Here is a 27,994-nt window from a genome sequence, read left to right on the forward strand (position 1 = left end):
GAAAAATGAGGTTTGACTGTATGTTGTCCATTTTTTCTTGCTTCCACAATTCTCTTATCAAATGGCAGTATGTACGAAAAACGAAAATCGAAAAAGAAATAAGGCCATTCATGATAAGAGTTTTCAATTTTTCTAGCATTACCTATTAACAGCCAGGGTCATTTAAGGACGTGCCAGGTTTTGGAGGTGGAGGAAAGCTGAAGTACCCGGAGAAAAACCACCGGCCTACGGTCAGTACCAGGCAACTACCCAAAGTGGGATTTGAATTCACAACCCAGAGGTGGAGGGCTAGTGATAAAGTGTCGGGACACCTTAACTACTTGGCCCCCACATCCCCTTGAAACCTAGGTGCGATACATGATACACAATTAAAAATGGCTTAAGTGTCACAGTAAAAGCAAAAATAATTTACGATATATGTTATAATTTATTCTAAATGCATGCGGTGATTTTTATGTAAGTCAAACTTGAAATAAACGCATTTAAATTGTGACGTCATTAGGCATGAGTTGCACTTTGAAAATAAATGACATCTGAAGAGCCTGGCAAAGGGTGAAAGCAGCTAGGAAGTTGGTCTTCAAACTGTATAATTATAATACTTATAATTACCCATTCCTCTTTTCCACACTTTGTATATATATATTACATATGCATGTCTCAAAAGGTGCCCTAAAAGCACCTGAAATAATTAGACAATTTATATGACGAGGCTTTGAGATAAAACAGGAAAGAGTTTTTCCTTTGGATGCATATATACATAATATACATGTGATTACAAAATGTTTCAGATCTAGTAATGTAGGTTAATATGAAAAATATTCTAATCATTTAAAGCATGAATATTAATACCCTCAACATTCTTACATATCATATTTATGACTTTTGCTATATTTTAAGAAAAATTTAAGAAATAAAAAAAACAATGCATTTTGAAGATAGCTTATCAGATTTCTTAGCAAACCCTAACAACAAAAATTTCAAGTGATTTGTTGTACCTTTACCTTTCTTCCCCCTCCCATTGCCCCCCCCCCCCCCCCTTCTATTGCCCCTCCCCTAAACTACTTTTTCCCACGACTGATAAAATACAAATGTATAACAGTGACTCTGCAGTGCTATTTATAAATACACAACAATTCAAATTTACTATAATTACAGTTTTTCCTTTGAGGGTAGAATAGAAGGTATATAGAGCATAGCTGTGTAAATGGACATCACATGAGAATAAAGTGGAAAAGATTTAAAAGTAAATCTGACCTTCAGACACATCATTTCTACTGAATACATCTCTATGTAAATGGGACAAACTGTTATTTTTTTTTTTTTTTTTCATTAACATAGATGTGTATCCAGTAAAACTGTCATAATAAGTAAACGCACTACTTGTTGTCTGTAGCTCTCCTGTTTTTCCCTTATGTTAGAAACTTTTGCATCATTTTGCTATCAAGAAATTACATTCTTTGTATAACAGATCTTGATAATATAATTATATCCTTACAAATTTTTTGACAAGACATATTTTTTTTTATGAACAAGCTAAAACAATGAAGAAATATACCTATGTAACCTATCGTTATGTTTCAGGCCGTAAATAATCAACAGGCTACTTCTGTTTGAGGCGGCGTCCACACTATAGTCGGCTGTGGTGCAGCTATTGGAGTACAAGTTGGTACAGTGACCGTCTGCTCCATTTGAACAGGCGGGGATGCAATAGTGACCTGTTTTGCTGGTTGTGTGTCCCTTGGCGGGGGAGGATGTGGTAAAAACACTGTTGTTGCTGTAGCTTCGGGAATTCTAGATTTTCCATTCGAACTTGATTCTTGAGTTTTGGCGCTGTGCCAAATCATGCATGAAGCAACAGATTCTCTTCCGCTTGATTTAGCTGACATGGCCCTGTTTTTCCTGTTTAGCAAACTTAGCTGCAGTGCGTCATTATTTACGGCTGTGATAAGCTCCTTGTTTGGGTTACTGCTCATGTCACCATGAGAATATCTATATGATGTTGTCGGAACTCCGTCAAACGAAGTCTTTGGACGTTTCACCATTATCTGCGGTATATTGTGGTGTTGTTTTTCTTCCATTGAGATTGTTGACGAAAATTTGGTGATTTCCGTCTTCTTGCTCTTAAAGTCAACTTTGTAGGTTGAAACTAGGGGTCGTGACCTTTCCATGTACTCTTTTTCTGGCATCCATGTGATGAAATCCCGTTTGAAATTGTAAGTCTCGTTTGGAACCCGTTTCCTTCCTAATCCCTGTAAAATGTATCGGAAGTTAATGGACAGGTAAAAATTAACATTATTTAATTTTCAGGCTATATATCATGCAATATTCACAATGACATGCATTTTCCAAAACATTTCAACAATGAAAATAAAATAAATCAAAACTTTTCAATAGAGCTGAGGACTTTCTAGTGCGACCTCACTGTATCGTACTGCCAAAGACACCCAGCAGGACACATCATGCGATCACAAACATTAAAACCAAAGCAGTTTTCAAGGTACGACAATGATTCAGAAGTTGAAATGAGGCCATTGTCGCATTCAGTTTGGGTCAAAGGTAATCTTTGACCTTTAACCTTGATTGAAGACCTACAAAATAAGATATCCAACAGATTCAGAGCAGTACTGGATATGAATTAGAGACATGTTTATTTGCTTTGGATAAGGTGTGAAGGAAATTAAGAGAAGAGGCGTGTTTCACGATCACAAATCACAAAAGTTTGTTATTTGATCAAATCTGAGAGTGGATTAATGGCTGGCAAATGTTTTTTTCCCACAAAGACTTTTTTCAAAATCAACAAAGATCAAAGATTAAGTCAAATTTGTTCATTTATCTTTATCCTGTCGTAAATTCTTTTTATAAAATTGTAGTTCTCTATTCCTAATCAATTATCCATGCCCTTATATCAACAAAAGCTTTTCCATGTTTTCCATGCATATTTTAGTTAACTGTAAAGTTATTCCTATTTGTACAAACCAATTATCCAATTTATCAGTAAATAAGTTTTCTTTCTCTGGTCCAACCTGTCTGAATCCTAACAACAAAAATAACTTTGAAACATTATAAGTAACGGGGAAGATAAAACGGCTAACAGGTTTCACATCAAACCGAGAAACAGTGAACGGATTCAAATATAAAAAAAAAATCTGAAACTTAATGTTGGCCATGAATATGGGAGAGTGGCTTTTTTCAAGGAAGAAAATGGTTGCAACAAATATGAAGATGTTGCGAGAAAATTCCACGACTTGACCTAGATAGCTATCTAGGCCTTCAAAATAAATGTCACATACTATGAAGTTTTAGTTCTCAAGTTTTTATAGACATCACTGAGCTCTTACTTTTATAAGTACGGATGTATCGTTTTTTTATTATGCCATGGATGAAACTTAAATCACTTAGATGCACATTATAGCATTTGCTTCTAATGTACTCAGGAATATCTGTATTTTCTATGGGGCCTTGTAAGGGGTTATGCAAGCGTGATTTATAAATTTTCTCGTAAAAGGTAATTTATTAGCATTTATTAGCATAAATAATGGACGCAGGCTTGTAGCCTCTATATCCATATCAATATCAATACATAGTATAATATAAATATTTCCTATGTAATTAATGGCTTTATATTAGTTCCTGTACATTCATGAATAATAACGTTTATTTTTCCAATGATCATCTAACATTATTTCAAATTTTATGACAGAATCAGCATCGACAACAATTTGTGGCAAGCTATTCCATAAATCAATAACTCGGTAACTGAAAAAATGTTTCCTCCCATCAAGACGACATCGCTTTTTGAATATTAATTTTCTTATAGTGACCTCTGGTTCTACTCATCTTGTCCATTTGGTAATGTAAGGGTGATTAAAACATTTTCTCCGAAAGGGTTATGTAAGTATGATTGATACACGTGGGTTAAATCTCATCAGGTTGAGTCCATCTTCATCCTCATATGAATATATAACTATCCTTGACATATATGCATACTTTAAAAACAGGATGATTTGCACCCAGCCCACTATATTAACACAAAGGACATTGAAATTTAGTAAGCCTAGCTTTTTTTCATGGCCACCTAGATGGAGTCACTTGACACCTACATCACGATATACCTATAGACTGCATGTCATTTCAGTTTCAGTTTTCAATTCTATTGCTAAATGTTACAAGGATATACAAAATTAGATAAAAGTATAATATACATGTATGTACAAGGACTAGTTTTTAGTTGTTTTTTTTCGCACCAAATCATGCAGTAAACAAAATTTGTATTTTTATTTTATTTTACTTGAATTAAAAAAAAAATGAATGACTAAATTGTTCCCTTCAAATTATTACAAATTTCAAAAAAAACATTTTAAGCACATATGTCATGTTCAGTGCTTTCACCACCTTCTTTTAATGACTAGTTATATTTTTGTTTCAATGACATATGATTGTTTTTCCTAAGTGATAACCAAATGAAAGTGATAAGAAATTACATCAGATTTATAATTTAGAATTTATTTTAATTTGGCTTTGTAAAATAATTTGTAAATCAATTGGAGAAGCAAGAAAGATTTTATATCAATTTCTCAAAATCAATTTAAGGTCTTTAACCCAAAAATACAGCAAAACAAGAAAGCAATACACATCTCCTACCAGAGTGACCTTGACCTTGATTTCCCCTCCCCCCCCCCAAAAAAAATTTGAAACAAAAACTTATAGAGATTAAATGAAGTTTGATGAAAAATTCCCTCAAAGGAACTAGCTAAAGCACTGAAAATGAATTTCTAAAAAAAGTAACAGTGACCTTGACCTTGACCCAATAATCCTGAAATTTGTTTTTGTCGGAGATATTATGATCCTTTGTAATGAAACATGAAGAACTCTGTAAACCATATGCATGGGGAAAACATTTTGGTTGGTTTGTTTTTGTTTAACGTCCTATTAACAGCCAGGGTCATTTAAGGACGTGCCAGGTTTAGAGGTGGAGGAAAGCTGGAGTACCCGGAGAAAAACCACCGGCCTACAGTCAGTACCTGGCAACTGCCACACGTAGGTTTCGAACTCGCAACCCAGAGGTGGAGGGCTAGTGATAAAGTGTCGGGACACCTTAACCACTCGGCCACCGCGGCCCCTATGGGGAAAACAATTTGAAGAAGATCTGTACTGTGCTTTCTGAGAAATATGAGTAACAATCTTCAACCTATCAAAATTCAAAATGGCCACCAGTTGACCATTTTGTTTTTGATCAGTCTCAAAGTTCAATATGTACAATTAGGGACCATGGGGAACCTATATTATAAAATTTGAGCAAGACCCATACATTACTTTATGACAAATATTGGTAACAAGGATTGTATGAGGACTGACAGACATATCTTGGACAAAGAGAGATTTGCATAGTCCACCATTTGATGATGGTGGGAGGGCTAAACATCTAGCCTTCGATTGCCTTCTTTCTGCTAAACAAGGTATACAAGACAGTTTTTACGGTTCTTCGTTCTCAAAGGGTCAATTTGATGCTCAAATCTTTCATTTGAACTTGTCTCTGTTTTTTTTATTGTGCTAGGCAGAATAGCTATAACAATCTAGATTAAAGCGTTGCACTAAATTCATAACTCCATAAAGAATAATAAAATTTTCTTTGGTTTAGAGATGTTAGACTTGAGATGATTATAAAACCTTGTTTGGTTCATATATGTGACATTTATTTTGTTATCTGTTTTGGTGAGCATTAATTACCATATAGATACCACTTTCATCCTTTATTACATAATGTAGTTAATATTCAAAACTTATTAAAGGGCGTCATGAATATCTATTTATCACCCAGAATGCATTTACCTGTGGTACATGTATATTGACAAAAAATACCATTTAACAAGTGTTTGATTGTTATATTTGCATTTACATTCGTTTTACTGTCTTTTTAAATAATTACATGCTTTAATTTTACACATTTCACAGAATGTTCATTTAAAAGAATAATATCTTTAAATCAAATTCATTTCTGTAATTGATTCAAAGCCCACTTATAATACTCAGTAGAAAGCCTTGCCATGACGAAGATCAAAGAAGCTCCAAAATGACATCATAAAAACGCAATTGTACTCAATCAGAATCAGCGCCTCTTTGATTCATCTGTAGGAAATGCAAAGCATTTCAGTGACATTGATCAAAATGGTGTAACCATCACATAATGTTATCTAGATTGCATCTATCCGCTTATATATGCATCCCACATTAATATTGGAGAAATACTCCAGGACACTGCAGTGCCAAATGTAAATATTAAACAATTAAACTCTCGTTATATTTTAATTACTGTCAGTATAAATGCAATTTGGATGACAGGTAAATCGAATGGCGCCTGTTTCTTTTTCGAAAATAATTAACACGTTTTCCTTTAAAATGTGACGTACTCATCTACAGTTGAGGTCTGTTACAGAAATAGAGAATTTATTTGCCATAACTGAATTTCTTATTGACTTATTCAGACTTGTCAGTTATATTCAAGGTCACCCGCATTTCTATACCGACTTTATATACATGTGAGATTGTTTGTTTGTTGATCTCCTTGTAGTAGCTGGTGGATACTTCACTGAACAACATACGGGAGGATAAACATCTTTCATCTACTTTACATACAGACATACATTGTTTGTTTGTTGGGTTTATCATCCCTTGAACAGCCAGTGTTGTTTTGAGATGGATTTCCCTGTAGTAGCTGGTGGCTACCACACTGAACAACAAATGGCTGGATAAACACCTTTCATCCACTCTACATACAGACAATACATTGTTTGTTTTGTTAATCACCCCTTGAACAGCCAGGGTTGTTTTGAGATGGATTTCCCTGTAGTAGCTGGTGGCTACCACACTGAACAACAAATGGCTGGATAAACATCTTTTATCCACTTTACGTACAGACAATACATTGTTTGATTTGTTAATCACCCCTTGAACAGCCAGGGTTGTTTTTAGGGGGATCTCCTTGTAGTAGCTGATGGCTACCTCATTGAACAATATACAGATAGTCATTTTCATGCCATTCAGAATAATTAGGGCAAAGTGTATTGTACAGGTACACAGCAGCTACAACAGAACAGACTTGTGGTTCCTCTCTCAGCTTCCCGACAAACAAAGAACAAGGAGCTTCAAGCCACACACCTCGGATCTTTAACCGAGGTTAAATAGGTCAATGCGCTAACCAACTGAGTTATTGTGGTCCCTTATATTACAGAGATACACATAACATAGAAACATAATAACAATTATTTTATTAAATGCTGTTACTGCATGGTGTTAAAACATTAATTTTACATTTAGTGTTAATTGTAAAGGGTACCATTACATATGTCCACGAAACGACCCTGTCGTAGTCATAAATAATGTAGCTGATCTCGCAAAAGTGTTTGAAGTGTCATACTTCACCTATAATACCAAATTTCATCAAAATCAGATAATATCTAAATTTTAACCAATGAAAGGCCTCGGTCCAGCTGACTGGCCGGATGACCGCTCAAAAAAATAAAAATACTCTTGTGCACCAATGGTCGTACACAAACACACATGTAAAGTTACATAAAGAGAAAAATAAATGTTTACCTGCTCAAAATACAGGGCATCATTCAGAAACGATTCTCTGTTGTCATGGTGAGAGAACACATGTCTTGGTGTGGGTTGCTGAAAAAGAAATAGAAAACTGTTATTGTTTCATTGCTTAGTTCATAAACCAATCATAAAATAGGAAGGGGTAATGAAAAATACCCAGATCTGGGCCTCCAATTAGAAACGTTTTGCTCTCCCAGCATTTGGACATTCTACCCCTAGGCGTAAGGGAAATTCCTGTTAGTCTGTCAGGTAGTTCTAGGTGACCGTTTATCACTGTGACATCACACCTCTGATTTATAATGTCTCACACTTAAATTAATGGTGATCAGCTAGAACTGTCTCAGTTAAAACCAATTCTTAAGGATAAATTAAAAAAAGAAAAACTAACAAAACAAAAAAAGAAATTTTGGGAAATAACTCTTTTTATTTGGTGTGTACCAAATCATCATTAGTTTCAGGTAGCATATATACTTAAGCTATACATAAATTACAGGTGTATTGTGAAAGGAAGAATATATCATTATCATCCAAACACCAATTACATATAATCCAAACACCAATTACAGGTGTAATGTTAAAGGTAGAATGTATCCTTATAATACAAACACCAATTACATATAATACAAACACCAATTACATATAATCCAAACACCAATTACATATAATCCAAACACCAATTACAGGTGTAATGTTAAAGGTAGAATGTATCCTTATAATACAAACACCAATTACATATAATACAAACCCCAATTACATATAATACAAACACCAATTACATATAATACAAACACCAATTACATATAATACAAACACCAATTACATATAATCCAAACACCAATTACAGGTGTAATGTTAAAGGTAGAATGTATCCTTATAATACAAACACCAATTACATATAATACAAACCCCAATTACAGGTGTAATGTGTAAGGTAGAATATATCATTATAATACAAACACCAATTACATATAATACAAACACCAATTACATATAATCCAAACACCAATTACAGGTGTAATGTTTAAGGTATAATATAATCCTTATAATCCAAACAACAATTACAGGTGTAATGTTTAAGGTAGAATATATCCTTATAATCCAAACACCAATTACAGGTGTAATGTGTAAGGTAGAATATATCATTATAATACAAACACCAATTACATATAATACAAACACCAATTACAGGTGTAATGTTTAAGGTATAATATAATCCTTATAATCCAAACACCAATTACAGGTGTAATGTGTAAGGTATAATATATCCTTATAATCTATTATATACACCAATTACAGGTGTAATGTTTGAGGTCACATCGATCATCATTGTAACCATAGTGAACTTGGCAATTCCAAAATTTTACAACATGCATTGCAAGACACTATGTGAAGAAAAAACAACCATTTATATATGTTAGCAAAACCTATGACGTACAAATACATCTTATAACATTTTTACCAGTGAAACATCAGAAAATATCAACTTGGCAAAATCATAGCTGCTTATATAATCATATCAATAAGTAGAACTGTCGCCAGGATGGCTGACTAATACCGCCGCAATCTGCACGAGTCAATGGTGAATTGGAACTGTTAATTAGAGGCTAACTAAGATAACCCAGTAATATAGTGACCAGTTGCCATAACAACCATAATTTTGAGAAAAAGAAAGTGGCATGCACATCTACCCATGGTCCTCTATATTTGTGTGAAGTTTCATTGAAATCGGCCCTTCGGTTTAGGAGGAGTTGTCCGGACAAGCATAAAGTTATGGCTCTTATCAGAAAACCTGTTTATAGTGACCAGTTGCCATAGCAACCATAATTTTGAAGAAAAAAAAGTGGCATGCACATCTATGTATGGTCCTCTATATTTGTGTGAAGTTTCATTGAAATTGGCAATTTAGTTTAGGAGGAGTTGTCCGGACAAACTTAAAGTTATGGTTCTTATCAGAAAACCTGTTTATAGTGACCAGTTTCCATAGCAACCATAATTTTGAAAAAAAGAAAGTGGCATGCACATCTACACATGGTCCTCTATATTTGTGTGAAGTTTAATTGAAATCGGCCCTTCGGTTTAGGAGGAGTTGTCCGGACAAACTTAAAGTTATGGTTCTTATCGGAAAACCTGTTTATAGTGACTAGGTGCGATAGCAACCATAATTTTGAAAAAAAAGAAAGTGGCATACACATCTACACATAGTCCTCTTTATTTGTGTGAAGTTTCATCGAAATCGGCCATTTAGTTTAGGAGGAGTTGTCTGGACAAACTTAAAGTTATGGTTCTTATCGGAAAACCTGTTTATAGTGACCAGTTGCCATAGCAACCATAATTTTGAGAAAAATAAAGTGGCATGCACATCTACACATGATCATTAATATTTGTGTGAAGTTTCATCGGAATTGGCCCATCGGTTTAGGAGGAGTTGTCCAGACAAAATGCGTCTACAGACAGACGGACGGACGGAGGGACGGACGGACGGACAGACAACCTGATTCCAGTATACTCCCTCTAACTTCGTTGCGGGGGTATAATGATATCAATTTTGGTATTCACCAATCAGCACAGTGCATTTTAGCACACTATCATCAGATTCAAAGTCGCCTTTTTTCTATGGTCCACATGGACCATCCTTCTGTCTGTAAACAATAATGGTTACTGCCATTTCCCATAGAGCAATGTATGGATCTTTCTCAAATTTCAGACATAACCTGGGTTAGTAGAATTCGGACAGGGTAGCTTTTTGAATAAGAAATCGTCTTCAAAATTATAGATATATTCTGGGTACAACAGACGATTCTCGTATCATCTCTTTCTGCCTCATTTCCTCACCCATCACGCCATGCTACCGCCCGGTGTCATATAAAATATTGACCCCTCCATAAAATACCGACCTGGGTCAGTATTTCATGCATAAAATGATGACCTAGACCTCATAAAATATTGATCCCCCCTAACTTGTGATGAAACAGTTTATATAAAAGCAAACTTAACAGCATTATTAAATCATCTGAGCTCTTATACATAATTCTTACATGTCAGTCCTGCTGGTAATACATAGGGGGTCATTCTCACAGCTGATGATGGGACCAGGGGGCTAATTATAATCAGCTGCAAAGGTGAGATCATGACCTGTTATGGGGGGGATCAATATTTTATGCATAAAATACTGACCCGGGTCGGTATTTCATGGGGATCAGAATTTTATAGGACACCGGTATACCCCATTTCCTCATTTTCCTATCTCTTAATTTACATCTACTGAAAGGTCAAAAGGCCAAAAGGCCACAACAGCAGATGCTAAACCCATTACCAGTAATGATAATAACAGGAAAAATTGTTGACGCAAGCATCAAATTAGACTGGTAATTACGTTGTATATCCATTTATGATGAGATTAAAGACGCAAGATTCAAATTAGCCTGGAAAGCATATCCATTTATGATGAGATATTTCATAAAGTCATGGTGTGTCATTTTAATCAGAAGTTTATTCCATGAATCCTTTTTTATCAAATGCTATTATTTTTCTTTTGTTGTACTAATTGAAAGATCATTCAATGGTGGATGCCAAGGTCCCTCTGGGATGTCTTGTTACTCACTGCATTGAAATCAGCCTATTTTTCGGTTCAGATGCAAATGACGTAAATGTAGAATACGGCTGTGTAATCATTTTGATGTACATTTAAAGGAAACATATAGATAAGATAATATTTTTATAAGCAACTTAGCAATTCACAACAGAAAAGGTGATATGGTATTCAACAGCCCAGTCAAAATGGCACTGTTTTGTTGTTCATTTCAGTAAATTAAAATGTACATGTATATAATGTTACATGTACTAGTCTGTGTGATCATTGACCTCACTGATGGCTGCGGTGGCCGAGTGGTTAAGGTGTCCTGACACTTTAATACTAGCCCTCCATCTCTGGGTTGCGAGTTCAAAACCTGCGTGGGGCATTTGCCAGGTACTGACCGTAGGCCGGTGGTTTTTCTCCGGGTACTCCGGCTTTCCTCCACCTCCAAAACCTGGCACGTCCTTAAATGACCCTGGCTGTTAATAGGACGTTAAACAAAAACAAACCAAACCTCACTAATGTCACTTAGATGACAAGACTCTCAACAAAGACCACCCCCATTATAGGGGCTCTCATTCAGTTACTTTTATTCTTATTTGTAACTTCTTTCGATTTGGACGTGCAATTCGGGGAATTTTTCACCCCCAATTCATTTAATTATTTTACGTTTATTTTCTTATGTAGATATGTACACTGTCAGGTTCTTTTGTAAACTATAGGTAGGTAGGTGTGACTTGGAGAGTTTGTCCAGCTGTTCAGAGTCTAGTCAATGTAAGTGCCTGTCGGGGATCGCCCTGTAAGTCACGTTCACTTATCTAGTCACTCTGAAACATTCTAGCAGGGCCGCCTGCTATCAGCTACTTACTCTGTGGCTTGAGATCACTCAAGTTTAAGGGGATTGCTCCTAATTACACTATCCAAGTCTCTTAGTTAAGCTTGGGATCGCTCAAGCTTGGGGGTCGCCCCACTAGTAGCATGTAGTTTATACTTAATATAGTTGAGTTAAATTTGATTATGTAACTTGTACATTGTATTCGTGTATCTTGAATTATAGGTAGGTGTGACTTGGGGAGTTTGTCCAGCTCTTCTATCTAGTCAATGTAAGTGCCTGTTGGGGATCTCTCCGTAATTCACGTTCACTTACCTAGCCACTCTGAAATGAGTCTCGGCAGGGTCGCCTGCTACCAGCAACTTACTCTGTGGCTTGAGATCACTCAAGTTTAAGGGGATCGCTCCTTTCACTACCAAGTCTCGTAGATAAGCTTGGGAGCGCTTAAGCTTGGGGGGCGCCCCCACATTAGCAGTATATAGTTAAGTGTATTTAGTTAATCTTCGTATTCAATGTAAGAATGAGCAGCCCCTGAGAATGCCAAATCTTAATTAAAAGCCTGAACAAGTTATAAGTTTCAGGAAATCAATAAATTTTGTCTTAACTTTCATACTGTTTGTGTTGTGTATAAAGACCATCTGATGCCTGTCCCATGCATGGTCTTATAAGAGGGGGACCAGTGTACTGTCAGAAAACATCAAAAATTAATACACTACTGATTCCGTCTACCTTGAAAGTAGGTCAAGGTCATTCATTTTAATAAACTTGGAAGCTCTTCATCCATGTCTGTCATTAGTGTCATATCATGAACCTATAGGCATCTTGGTTATTGAGAAGAATTTGCTTAAAGGATTCTAACTCATTTGACCCTAGTGGTCTAGAAAGTAGGTCAAGGTCATCCATTTTAACAAACTTTTTAGCCATTTATCCAAGCATGCTACTGGCCAAATATCATGACCAATGGCCTCTTGGTTAATGAGAAGAAGATGAAAATGTTAATTGTTGACAATGCATCATGCACAGTGACCGACAATTTGTAAATTAGGTCACAGGAGCCTAACCTATTTAATGCACAACATGTGCTGTAAAGAAGCCTCATTTAAATGACATAACACTTAAGGTTTTCTGACGGACTAATAAATTGGCCGTCAAAAGTTTTTAGCGAAATTGTAAAAATGTTTTGCATGAAACAGTATCCTCTTTTTAAAAGTCCGATGAATTTCTGTTGTGATACAAAATCTGAAAGGCCATACTTATAAAGCTGTAAAATCCGACATCTTGACAGAGGTTAAAACATTATTTATGGGTAGTTACATAAACTCAATATGATGTAAAATAATATGTGTCAATAAATTTTATTTTTTTGAACTTTAGTTTGTCTCGGATTCCAAATTAAACTTCAGAATGGAAGAGATAACCATTTACTTCCAAAGATGTTTTCTAAAAATAATAATGAAAATGCTTTTACATGTTTCTAGCTTGAATGTCCATTAGCTTTTTTTAAGTTTCTCTAATGGCCCATTTTCTGTGATTTATGATATGTTTCTCGTTTACTTTTGCTTATTTAAGGTGATATAGAAAGGTCGTAAAACACACATAACTTTAATATGCATGTTTGGTTATTTATTCAGATAAGAAAAATACCATTAATTTCATATCTGATATGTAAACAATATTAGTACGCATGTTATTGCAAAATAAAAAGGAACCTTTGTAAATGAATGGCCCTCATAATTTGTAAGCATCAGAGAAACCTATTTGCAAGCAGCAGCGCCATAATTCGTGAAGATTTGAATTTAGATGATCTGAATGACATCTAGATACTCTGAATAAATTTAGTATATGTAAAAAAATAGATATATACATCATAAAAGCTGTAAAAACTGTTAACCAAAACAAAATTTGAATCTTTCCATCATCTCAATAGATCAGCTTGATACAAATCAAGGGAAGTAACTCCTATTAGAATAATTTATTTTAGGTCTCACACAACTAATTCAGCCAATCAGCTTGTGTTTCACCTGAACCAAGTCACTGAAGAAAATGTGTTTCCTAGGTTCGAAGGTGATTTCGTGAGTAAATAACATATGAAACGGGTACTTTCTATATATGAGAATAAAGAGTATATGTCTTGAGATTTTGAAAATCAAAAATATACACTCCTAGCAAAAATAGAATGATCTAGGATAGTTTAAGTTATTAATGTAATATTTTTCCATCGTAGATCTGCCTCTCAGCACGAACACTTTCCTTTTTCCACATGTTACAGCACTTGACACTGGGAGAATTTTCAAAAAAATGCGCAAGTATGTGGCACTAATCAGGTATAGTAATCCGTCTTATTTGACACCAACAAATGAATTAAAAACTGTCATCACAAGATACATACCGAATACAGAGGTAATTAAAGTACAGTAAAATATCTTCAGGAAGCAGTTAAAAATTTATTCATTTGAAATTTAAACGACAGCAAATAAATATATGTATAAAAATATATAACAGCCTAATCTTGTTTTTAATCATCATACTTATATCTTTTGTCGGCGATATAGTATTTTTAATTAACATTGAACTTTTTGTTTCCAAAGATAATTGAGGCAAAATTCAGTGGAAAAGCACTCAACTTTAATAATTTGCCCGCCACTTAGACTGCATGGCCACCAGCCCTTATATTTATTTTGTTTTTTTGTTAGAATTGCTCGACTTAATGCTAATAAAAGATTATCTCTCCCTAGTTTTAAACATGGGAATCAAACATATCCTCGAGACCAAAATAAATAAAACTCAATTGAATTTATAATTTTAATATTCTAGAGACAGGAGGCCAGTCTATACTACTATACAGTAAAACTTTGATGTTTCGAAGTTCAAGGGACTAACAGAAAAACTTTGAAACAGCGTGACTTCATGGTTGACAATAGATCGATGTTTTCTTGATAATGACCATATCTGTTAACTTTACATGTCCTCAGTGTCTTCGTGTTGATCATCGCCTGTCAGGCTCACATCGAAAAGTTTAGTTAATTTACCTCAAACCCACCAAAATAAAATACTTTTCATCAATTTACCTAAGCATTTTATTAATTAAATAAACTATGAATCAGTTACAAAACACTTATATCACGTTTAACAGATAAAACAAAAGAAGTACAATGCACACTTACGTTAACGTTTTTCTGCTGAAGACACATGTGTTTACGTTACGTGCATATGAAATACGGAATGCCGATCAGTTAGAGAATACATGATTGATGACAAATAATCGATTTACATGGATATGTATGTATAAGTTTGAAACGTGACATTTTGAATAGGAGTGAAGACATCGCTAATTGTTTGTGTTTAAAATTGATCGGCTTGTTTTACTGTTCCGTAAAATTCACTCACCGACCACTGATTTCAATGGCGGCGGAGATCATCAAAGACGACTACTGGTATGTTATACCAGAATGATTAAATGCCATGGCTTCTTAATACACACTTTATCTATCAATTGGGTCTGATTATTAATTAACCCCATGATCGAGAGTGACAACACACGCTATCGTTATTGTCGGTGAAGGCATTTGCGGGAGGGGTGTGAAGTCTTGCCGCGAGGGTCACGACAAACACCTGTCCAGTGGTCAGTACAGGTAAATTTTTTGTTCGAATCAAGAAATGTGCATTACCTATGATAGCTATCATAGCTAACAGGCAATGAAAAAAGTTTGAAACATCGAAAACTTCGATTTATAAAAATTTGAATCATACATAGGTTCGTTAGTAGTGTTATATAGTGAGGAAACTCAGGACCAAGCAAAAAGTTCGATACAGCAAGAAATTCGAATCAACGAAATTTGAATCATCGAGGTTTGACTGTATACATTCAATTCTGGTTTCCCTCTGTAACCGTTCTCGACTGGTAATAATTCCCTGCTTTGCAATAAGCACCCTCTCCTTTCTATGAAGTCTTTTAGAACCAGACCTAAATTTGGTAATAGCCCACTCCCTGATGTTGTTTTTGTCTTTAAAATTTTTTTATGTTTAAAGTTGATCCAAATGTTGATGAAATAGACAAAACAAAAAATAATGATTTTGTTTCTTTTATGAATAAATGATATTATCTGCTTTGAATATTGTGTTTGTTTATGCCCAAATAACCAACTATCAGATCAATAGATGTGATGGTCAGATAAGCACTGTAGAACAAATTTGGTCAAAATCCATTAATCTATACAGAAGACATAAAACTTTTCTCGATCTATTTTTTCATATTGTGTCCTGCCCCCTTGGCCCAAATGAGGAGCCACACTCTCAATTCATAAAACTCTGGATCTCCCTCATCCAAAAGAGATAATCCGGTCCATGATTTACCTTTATTATTTTGGGCCCCCACCTCTCTGGTCCCTAGGGAGCCACAGCGTACTTTTAAACAACATTTAATCTCCTTTACACAATAATGCTCCAGACCAAATTTCATTATATTCCATTCATTTGTTCAGGAGCAGTAGTGATTTGAAGCATTTACCTCTATTTCCTTATATTGGGTCCCATTTATTTAGCCCCAGGGGAGCTGCACACACTCAATTTATGCAACATTGATTTCCTTTGCCAAATATTGCTCCAGACCAAATTTTATCAAAATCGATTCATTTGTTCAGGATTAGTAGCACTTTCAAGGATTCCCTATTTGGCCCCACCACTCAAGTCCCAAGGGAGACACACCTTTCATATATACATTGGGTTTTCTTCACCTAAAAATGCTCCAGACCAAATTTCATCACAATCCATTAAGGGATTCTGGACTAGTAATGATTTTAAGTTGCTGGATCTGGGATGACGAACAAAGTACACTACCTTGAATAAAGCTCAATGCTACTTCAGACAAGGTAAGCTAAAAAATACCCAATCTGAACATACTCTTTTTTACTTATTAAAATGGATATGTCTGTAATATGTGTACATGTATTCATCGAGTACAACTACGACAGGAAATTCAAATCATTATCTTCGGATCACCAACACATTATGTACCCGGTATATATGATACATTGTGCTAATTATTTGACATATTAACATAGTAACACAATTGACGAAGGAAGACAACTTTATGACTTGTGCCCTGTCTGGGCTGAAGATAAAGATTTGAATTTCCTGTCGTAGTTGTACTCGATGAATATTTGTAATATGTGTGTAACCCTGGTAAATACTAGCCGCAATATACCGCTCTATATTAATCATGCGCTCTGTTACATGTGTACAATTCACATCCATGTATGTAAAAAGAAAGAAAAACTCGACAACACATCTTTAGAGCTTTCGTCGCATCTTGGCGATTTTTCAGACTTCAAAGTTGATTTGAATATATCAGTCTAAAGAATCAATATATATGTTTTGTTCGTAGTTCCTTATCTGCTAAATTTATAGGCAAATTCTGTATCAACTGAAGGATCATAAACACAAAAACAAAAAAAACAAAAACAAAATTGTTTGTAGTTTATCTACTAAATCTATGTAACTGTTTAATGTTCTATATCTATGTGCGATTGTTTGTAATTTACTTGTGTCTTGATAAAGGGGTGGATTGGCTAGAAAGTTATAGAATTTACTTACCGCGGTATGTGCACAGACGTTATATCATTTTGATGTAACACATGTATATGGATCAGCTTACATGATGTGTCATGCTTCTTAATGAATTAATATACCTGTATATTTTCTGAGATGTAAAGATTGAAATTATGATGTCCTGTCAGTGTTTGCAAAAGTTTCTCCATTGAAATATAATATTGACAAATTTTATGTGAAGTTCTGTACTTTCTCTTACGGGTGACATGTACTAGAAGATAGTTATATAGATATATAGGTAAGTTATCAGAGTTGAATTTAGAAGCTAATACATTCAAACTTTGCAAAGAAATCCATAAACATTTCAAACCTGTCAAATCGAGAGTGCATTTGGAATATGGTAATTATTTTGTGCCATTAAATTATTTTGCTTTTTTCTTAAATTTAAATATAAAAATTTTCAGTTACAATGTGCATGTTTTACATTTTAAAACACCAGAATGTACAAGATACTGTCAGAAAGGCCTCTAAGAAGCCTGATGCACATCAGTACATTAACGGCCCTTCATACTTAGGTATCAAACCTCACATGTGATGCCCTACTGAAAAACCTGTCCTGACCTTGGAAATGACATTAGCGCTTTTTTTCACGATAAATGTAATATGCATGATATGAACCATCAGAAAACTACATCTTAACGCCTCGTCAGCAGGTACCCACAGTCTCCAAATCTTCGTTTATATGGTCACCTGCCCCTAATGCTTAATACATTGGGGGACTTTAATGTGACCATAAATTCTGCTTCTTTGAACATCCGCACCGCATTTGAAAACACAGAGACAGTCTTGTAACGCGCCATTTCAACTTCAAAACACAATACAAACTGGAAATGATTGGAATAATATCTGATAAACCAACTCTTTACCATGACACCACAAGGGAGTAATGTCCAAGGGTAATTGTTGTATCCTACAAGATACACTAATTCTTAACCATGACACCACTAGGGAGCAACGTCCAAGGGTAATTGTTGTATCCTACTAGATACACCAACTCTTTACCATGACACCACTAGGGAGCAACGTCCAAGGGCAATTGTTGTATCCTACTAGATACACCAACTCTCTACCATGACACCACTAGGGAGCAACGTCCAAGTGTAATTGTTGTATCCTACTAGATACACCAACTCTTTACCATGACACCACTAGGCAGCAATGTCAGAGGGCAATTATAGTATCCTACTAGATACACCAACTCTTTACCTTGACACCACAAGGGAGCAATGTCCAAGGGTAATTGTTATTAGTTATCTAAATTTATCTACGTTGATTTTAGGATACATACATATGTACAGTGTATTAATTATCATTTTTCCATAAAGAAGAGAGATTTCTTTTTGGGCTGCACACCTCATGCCTTAATTAGCATCCCTTATCCCTAATGCAATCAAGAAAGGTGCTAATTAAGGAAGTATTATGATGGTAAATCTCATTTAAATAGCTGTTTGATATCAAGTGAGAGGTATAGGAGTTATACTGTGAATAATATTTCTTCAAATGACATGTTCATATAGGCATTTATTTAGGCATTCAGTGTCAGTGTCAGACGAATTGTACTACAAAACTGATAGTACCTGGTACATTGTATGCATATGGTCCCTCCTACATGGGATAAACAACATAACATATTAAACTGTCCCAGGACGGCTGACTAATATCCCCGCTCCCCAATCCACCTCAATTCCCTCTCTGCTTCAAACGCTTGTTGATTAGCCTAGAACGTATCGCCAGGATCACTGATTAATATTCCCTCTCCCCAATCCACCTTGATTCACACCCAACCTCAAACGTGTAGCTGTTGAATAGCCTTAAACTTATTGCCAGGATCACTTATTAATATTTCCTTTTCCCAATCCACCTCGATTCCCACCTCGATTCCCACCCAGCCTCAAACATGTACTAATGTTAATTAGCCTAGAACGTATCACCATAATTACTGATTAATATCCATGCACTTCCCAATCCACCCTGATTCCAACTCTGCCTCAAACAGTTGTTGAATAGCTAGACTAGAATTATCAACAGAAATGCCAATACCTCCCCTCCCCTAACCACCCTGATTCCCTCTCCTCCCCAAAACTTGTTGATTAAGATAAAAAGGAGCAAAAGAGCAGTTGGCCAGTTTGTTTTCCGAACAGTCTCAAAATGAAACATGCACAACTACAGACTAAAGGGAAACTACAGACGAAGTTTAAGAAAGATCTATAAAAAACTTTTGACAAATAGTGATTTGAACAATGCTCAACTGTCAAAATTCAAAATGGCCGCCTATCAGTCATCTTGTTTCCAGTTCAGTCTAAAAAATAGAACATGTACAACTAAGGATTAAGGATAGCCTACAGGTGAAATTTGATAAAATTTCCATAAAGAACTTTCTGAGATATATACATACAGCGTTAACAAGAATTGTTCATAGATGGATGGACGGACTGATGGGCGGATGACAGATCATGGACGAAAGGTGATTTAAAAGAAATGGTCAGCTGCACATCTGAGAGATGTATGCTTACTTCACTGTGAAGTTTCATAACATTTTGATGAAAATAATTCCATAAACACTGTATGCAAGGGAAGGGACATAACTGCTATAACAAATGAAAAATGTAAGTTTAGGTATATATTAAACACAAAAGATGTTTTGTTGTCTACGTCAGTAAAGTTTTGAGTAATTTGGATAAAATCTGTGAATATTCAGAAAAGATTCAATCTTTAATATTACTAGCAAAAGGGATAGTTAAACAGCAATAAAAGTAGGCAATCATGCATATTTAATGAAATTTGTACTTTTAATTATTGAAAGGATATGAAAATTTTGCCAATTAAAGTACTTCCCAAAAAAATATAGAAAAATGAAAAAAAAAGGAAACTTTTAATGATATGAATAAAGAATTCAGATGGAGAAGATACAGAATGCTGTGTGCCATGTGCATGCATAAAATTACACTCAGATATGAAAAAAAGACTGAAAATATTAACATGCTAATACTTTGTAGTAAAGCAAAAGCTCTTTCATCTTAAAATCTTCAGGTTCTTTCCATCTTTGTAGAGCATCTCTGTAACCATATGTGTATATATAATATCATCTTCGCTAGCCAAGGCTTCTGATTACGTTACACTACACGAACCCTTGGCGGATATAGTCGTGTTCAAACCATCGCGCCCTGGAATCCCAGGGCATCCAATCAAATCGCGTTTTACACTCGGGCTTGGTTTCGCAGTAAACAAAAATTGCGGCACCCAGTACAGAGCTACAATGTCGACTATGTCATGGCATTTTACCTATATACAGAGACATACAATCTTTAGGGGAACATTCGCAGTGTTTGATAAATCTATTTAAGTCATTGATCACATATCTCATCGAAATGACACAAGCCTCCATGTGTGTTTGTTAACATCACAGATGAAGTAAATCGGTAACGCTCGTTTTGATTGGTCAAAAATTTCATGCGTAAAGAGTGGTAATTTTGAATCTCCGCTAGAGGGCCAGAACCGACGCCTATATCCGCCAAGGGTTCGTGTAGTGTAACGTAATCAGAAGCCTTGGCTAGCGAAGATGATATAATATATGCATATTTTCATTTTTAAAAATCTTACAAAATAATCATTGACTAATAGTTTTCTGCAATATCACTCTGCAAAAGAGACTTAAATCTAAGGTACAATCATGTTTCATATTTTGCTCTACTTATACATGTATATCATATTTGGTTTGGTTTGTTTTTATTTAACGTCCTATTAACAGCCAGGGTCATTTAAGGACGTGCCAGGTTTAGGAGGTGGAGGAAAGCCAGAGTACCCGGAGAAAAACCACCGACCTACGGTCAGTACCTGGCAACTGCCCCACGTAGGTTTCGAACTCGCAACCCAGAGGTGGAGGGCTAGTGATAAAGTGTCGGGACACCTTCACCGCTCGGCCACCGCGGCCCCATTATATCATATACATGTATCATATTACATGTAGGATTATATATATATATATATATATATATAAGAAATCTGATGTGGTGCAGCGGTATAAGCTGCAGGTATTTCTGGCTAGACGATTTGTTGCCGTAGATCGTGAGTTTGAGGCCAGGTCACGGCACAAATCATAAAGTTGTCTTCCTTCGCCATTTGTGTTACTATGTAATATATATATATTTTACAGTCAAACCTGTATTAAGTGGCCACCCAAGGGCCCGACAGATATTGGCTGCTTAAGACAGGTGGCTGCTTAAACCAGGTTGGCCAGAAACGGCCTGTTGCCCAATTCTTTTTTCAACAGTTTATTGAATTTTTCATATTATGATGCACTTATTGATATTGATAACAATATACCATGTACAGTGTATTTTGAAATGAAAACCAACAAAGATCAAAGTTTTGATGAATTTGATAAAAAATACCTGGTCATGTAATCATGGCGGGTGTCTACTTCCGGACAAAGTGGCCGCTTAATACAGGACGATACAACGACTTGGGGCAGATTTTTGTGACCGTTGGCCGTGTTAGACAGGTGACCGCTTATTTAAGGTACATTATATAGTGTTTTCAATCAGGTGGACCACAGACTGGCCGCTTATTGGAGGTGGTCGCTTATTCAAGGTGGCCAGGGCAGGTTTGACTGTACAGAGCAACCCGCTTATTTGCATAGCCCTTTTTCCATGACAAAATATGCAAATAACCGGAGTATTCGTATAGGCGGAGTTGGGTTTTGGCCCCTCTTATACACATGTAGATCGTCAGGTAGGTACTCAAAATGGACGCTATAGGATTGTTTACGTTATTTGCATTAAAAATATATTTAAAAAAAAATATATTATTTAAAATATAAGAGTAAATACGAAATACATGGATTGTTATTCTTTGTAAATGTACAAATATTTGCATACACTTCATCGTTTACTACTTGTCACTCCGAGTCTCTGGGTCCGATATCGGTCATACACGCGTGGGTTGGCACTACAATGTACAATGTCATCGTTTCAATTAACATTCATTATCGTCTCAAGATGCGTTGTGTTCCTGCTATGAGTATATTAGTTGTTTGATCATAGATGATGAACTGCTGAAGCAATAGACTGTCTTAAATGACCGAGACATGTGTATTGTCGTTTGGGTTTGTTTTGGAAAATGGCGCACACACAGAAAGAGTTGTCGTCCATTACACATATGCCCCCACAATGCAACGCGCCTAGAAAACAATCATGGCGATCGCAACCTGCCTCAGCGAGTGTTCAAGTGCACAGAACACAGGTTTGGATCGATGCTATAATAAATAAACAAATCTCATCAAAAGATGAGGCATATAGATATTTTATTCAGTAATTCTTCTGCACATTGCTACTGATATGGTTAAATAATAACAATGTCGATATCGATGCATCGAACGTAACCTGTAATGACGAAGTGTGAACCAACGATAAGATAACGTTGTACATCGTGTCGAATCAATAATGTAAGTTAAAACACATTTCATAAAACTTTTATTACGGGAAAATCACAAAAATACCCTAAAATCAATTAAAATTTTTCGATTTTTTGGAATTTTTATATGCATATAAGCGGGAGTCGGTGTTTTAGTCGATGCAAATACACGGGATTGAAATACAAAGATAAAGAAGAAAAAAATCGGGACCTGAGAATTTTATGCAAATAAGCGGGATATTCAAATAACCGATATGCAAATAAGTGGGCTCCTCTGTATATGTGAATGTGTGTAGTCAATATGGAGGTGGGGGTGGGGGGCGGGGTGGGGATTGAGACATGAAGTCCCAAAAGGTAGTGGATCGTGGAAATCCAGTCAAATCTGCCATGGATACAGGTGTATACAAGAGGTCTCACCAAAAATCTAGATAATGTGTCTGTGTAAAGAGGAAACTGAATAGAGAGGTTTTATCGATTGTCCGATTTTTTAATTGAGAGCCTGGCCTGGCTCTCTATTAAACAAAATTGGACTATCCCTCTACTTAAAAAATCTGGCCCATCGTTAGAACCTTTGTTCGGCTCGCTGCTTTACACATGCATGTACATAGTGTTTAAATTTTAATGGTGTTGGTTTTGTAAGCAAGTCAATTGTTTACAAACAGCAATTAAAATTTTTATGTATAAACACGCTATCTGCTTCTTTAAACACAGTTAACACTGAATGGGTTGAGAATTGTATAGTAAGTTTGTGATGTTGTTAGGGTAAGTATTGACAGAGTAAATATACCCATGTTCCAACACTGGAGCTATTGAACTATGACAGATAGTACAAGTTTGTAAAATATCGGTGACAAAAACCTCGTTCAAAACACATCTCTGAGTTAACCAAAGCTGTAGATCTACAATATGTGTATTGGTAGTTTAAATCAACAATATATTAGAGAAAAAGGAATGTAAAACTTTTAAAATGTACCATAGTCACATTTAAATCCTAACTGAGACAAAAACCTCGTTCAAAACACATCTCTCAGTTAACCAAAGCTGTAGATATACAATATGTATTGGTAGTTTAAATCAACATTATATTAGAGAAAAAGGAATGTTAAACTTTTAAAATGTACCATAGTCACATTTAAATCCTAACTGAGTGGAGAGGCGTACCTTACATACTTCGGTGTATTGTCATGCTCAAATAAATATCTGTTGTATTTTCTATCTTAGAGAATATTGGAAAGGTAAAACCATGCAGCGATATGTGTGTGTAAGGTGTATGAATATTGATTGAAAGTATTTGTAGTAGAAATATTGTGATTATCACTCAATGTGCTTAATTGTGGTAATCTTAATAGGTGAACAAGAGATCTTTAAGGGATCATAGTACCCATTATTGAATTATCTTTATCCGTCCTATGAAAGACTTATCTTTTCTCTATTTATCCCTTCTTCCTCAAAATCATTTGATAGCGTTCGAAACATCCATATGAAGTGTAAGGAAGATCTAAGAAGAACCTTCTGAAAGGTATCAATAACAAATTTTAAATATCAAAATCCAAGATGGCTGCTTGTCTGTCATTTTGTTTTCTCAATCAGACTCAAATTTGAAAGGGCACAATTAGGAAAGAAGGTGAAGCTTAGAGCATTCATTTGAACAATCTTGGAAGCCCTTCATCCCAGCATGCTACTGGGTCTGATAGCATGACCCTTTATGCCTCTTGGTTATTGAGAAAACAATGAAAATGTAAATAGTTTACAACACAATATGCATGTAGACGGAAAAAATGTGATTTTAAAAAATATTTAGGTCACTTGAGACTTATGTAACGTGAGAGGAGAAAATGTAGCGGCCAGACTGGGATTCGAACCCGGACCTCAGAACACTAGCCGGATGCTCTACCAATTGAGCTACCTGGTTACCAACGATCGACCCAGTCCAGTCCCGCTACACACCTCCTTCCTTTTATTCAAAGTCTTCGCCCTCGAAGACACACGAGACCCTTATACCACCACTGTGGGTATTTTAGCTGGGTGCCAATTTTGTAACAGGAGAGGAGAAAATGTAGCAGCCAGACCGGGATTCGAACCCAGGACTTCCGAACACTAGCCTGATGCTCTACCAATTGAGCTACCTGGTCACCAATGATCGACCCAGTCCAGTCCTGCTACACTTATATGACCTAAAAATATTTATTCTGTTTTTCATTAATAAAGATATTGAACTGCTACAAGAGATAAGTACGTCCATTACAGCAGTTCTTTTGACTAGACGACGTCATTAGCTGTTATTGTGGACACTACAGGTATTGATGAGTTTGTTTACACACACAGTATCACTGCCCCTTGTGTACTGGTCAAACACAACGGTCATAAAAACTGGTAGACACACCTCTCTAGACCTTACCTGTGTTTTATTACCTGTACAGGTAAGACTGATTTGTAAACAATCCTCTTGTAAAGTATTGTTACAATGATAGGTATCTGTAGATCCAATACAAACATCAGAACACAATAACTCACAATCTCAACAACATAATGTGAGATGTCTACGATTAGTCAACTTAATGTGCTCCAACATTATATTGTCTATGACAATTTAATCAATATATATTTTTTTTTTCATATTAAAGCATACTTAATCATTAAATTAGTTATTTGTCCAACAATATGAGTTTTACAACTTAAATATTTATATTAAATTTTTTTTTTTTTTTTTCAATTGCAAGCTTATCATGATGACAATTTTAAGATATCTTTGAAGTATATTGCTTTATGGATTCAGGTTGAATTATGAGGATGATAGATTGATACCATAACCATATTGTATTAAAGGAATATCAACTTTGGTATTGTAGCAGAACGTGACTTGGCTGAGTGGCAGTGGCCAGGTAGCTCAAAAGGTTAGAGTATCTGTCTAGAGTTTGGAGTCCCAGGTTCGAGTCCCGGTCTGGGGCGTTTCATTAATGCGGACAAACTGGTTCACCAGTTTATAAATGTAATATTTCAAACATATATCTTGATGGACTTGCAAATGTTAATACAGGCCTTGGAAGTCTTTATCGAGGCATGCATGAAAAAATATAAAATCACCAGGTCTGTCTATATTTCATATATTAAAAGAACATCAGTCCAACCGTTTGGATCGCAAAATGGCCATGGTAATAGCATTTCCCTCTCCTGTTACATTTGGTGCCCAATGTGCACAACGTATGATTTTATAATTTGAAAAAAAGTTCAAGATTTTGTTTCATTGCACTATTTTCGCTATCAGTTTCGAAATTCAATGTGTGCCACTATTGGTAAGTATAACTGCACATGCAGGCTCTATAATTTTAGAAAATGTTAAACATAATGATTTCATACACAAATTTCAATTCCTTTAAACCCAAAAAGAAACCTTTTTTTATTAGAAAAGTAAAGTAACGATGAAAATAAGTTGTGATGATTATTTTTTGTAATATTCTTTTGATGGAGAAATTCACCCCATGCTTCTTTCTAGCTTCCCCCACTCAAATGTAAGTAACAGATAGGCACGTGTGATTTCGCTCTGCGTCCCTGTCATAGTACAGGTAACGGCGCATGTGTACATGGATGTGAAAGTGGTCAATTTCACACAAGATTAAGAACGTTTGTTTATACATGTACATTATTATGTAGTAATTTAGGACCTGTAAAATAATTTACATGAAAAGTGTTCAAATTTGCAAATTCAAAGTATAATTACCTTAGACCTGTTGAAAAATTTCTTGGGGGGTTGTGGTCTTGCAAGATTGCGGTATTCATTGCAGAAGTCGTTCCTGGACTTGCTTCGGAAATGGCCATAGTATCCAGATGGAAACTGAAACAATTCAGATAAATTCTAACATTAGAACCAGCATACAGTGTATTTCCTGCACATCAACCTGCTAATGACTTTTTTGAAAGATAACCTGCAGCTCATTGGTAGTTGCATATATGAATAGTATAGGCTATATAGGCAAGTGATGATGTTGAAGCCTAGTACATTTGTAATTAGGCGTCAGAGTCATGTAGGCAGTAAACCAGTAACTTTAACAGACTACAAAGACAATCTTAAAAATATAACAATACCCGCCTTAACTGGTTTCCAAATTTTAACAACTTTGGTTTGGTTTGGTTTATTTTGTTTGACGTCCTATTAACAACCAGGGTCATTTAAGGATGTGCCAGGTTTTGATGGTGGAGGAAAGCCAGAGTACCAGGAGAAAAAACACCGTCCTACGGTCAGTACATGGCAACTGCCCCACGTAGGTTTCGAACTCGCAACCCAGAGGTGGAGGGCTAGTGATAAAGTGTTGGGACACCTTAACCACTTGGCCGTTAATGTATCTATGACTATGGTAGATATACAAATAATATTCACTGTCATATCTTCATACTAGATTGTCAAAACCCAGTTACAAGTCTACAATTAAATCTTAAAGCAAAAACAAATGGCCTAGCCAATATATAAATGGACATTTTCGTGTTGGTAGGAACTCCAGAACTTGAAGATCTTTATTAGTACATTCAATATTAACTGTTTGAATTTATGAACAGACGAACACTTAATTGACTGTTACAACTGCCATATATACACATAATGATAATAGCATTAACACATTTTTCGATAAATACTAATAAGAAAGTGTACTTCTTTTAAGGACTGAACCTCAGACTAGTAGCCGAACAGCGTAATAATTCCATCTATTGTTTGCTTACCCACGTTCCGACGACTTGCTCTGTCATCTTCATTTTTGCCATCCACAAAGGACAGGCAAATGAAATCCTACTTGTCACACCAATATAACTCAGTTGATATTGGTGTTCATTAAATAAATCATCCGGGCTTTTGACTTATGTCGTTATCAGATGATCTCATGTGCGAGGACCTGAACTTCAGTTACCAAGCCCGGTTTCAATGCGAGTGTTAATGGCGGTGTAAACAAATCGTAGCTAGTGATGGTTACGCTAAGCCA

General features: G+C 35.6%; 1 protein-coding gene across 1 annotated transcript; it reads right to left on the bottom strand.

Annotated features, from left to right (window-relative positions):
- Window positions 1-1,287: 1,287 nt before the first annotated feature.
- Window positions 1,288-27,974, bottom strand: LOC117330849. Its single transcript, XM_033889376.1, has 4 exons — window positions 27,738-27,974; window positions 26,743-26,856; window positions 7,594-7,671; window positions 1,288-2,249 (listed from the first exon to the last, which is right to left on the bottom strand). The coding sequence occupies exons 1-4, from the start codon at window positions 27,777-27,779 to the stop codon at window positions 1,593-1,595; spliced, it is 891 nt and encodes a 296-aa protein (XP_033745267.1). The 5' UTR covers window positions 27,780-27,974; the 3' UTR covers window positions 1,288-1,592.
- Window positions 27,975-27,994: the final 20 nt, after the last annotated feature.

This window comes from Pecten maximus, chromosome 7, assembly GCF_902652985.1.
Source record: "Pecten maximus chromosome 7, xPecMax1.1, whole genome shotgun sequence".
Classification (NCBI taxonomy): Eukaryota; Metazoa; Mollusca; class Bivalvia; order Pectinida; family Pectinidae; genus Pecten; species Pecten maximus.

Coding starts and splice junctions, on each gene's coding strand:
- LOC117330849 (XM_033889376.1), bottom strand. CDS start 27,779: ATGGCAAAAATGAAGATGACAGAGCAAGTCGTCGGAACGTGG. Junction 7,672..26,742: donor AATTTTTCAACAGGTCTAAG/GTAATTATACTT, acceptor TTTCTTTTTCAG/CAACCCACACCAAGACATGT. Junction 2,250..7,593: donor ATGCCCTGTATTTTGAGCAG/GTAAACATTTAT, acceptor TACATTTTACAG/GGATTAGGAAGGAAACGGGT.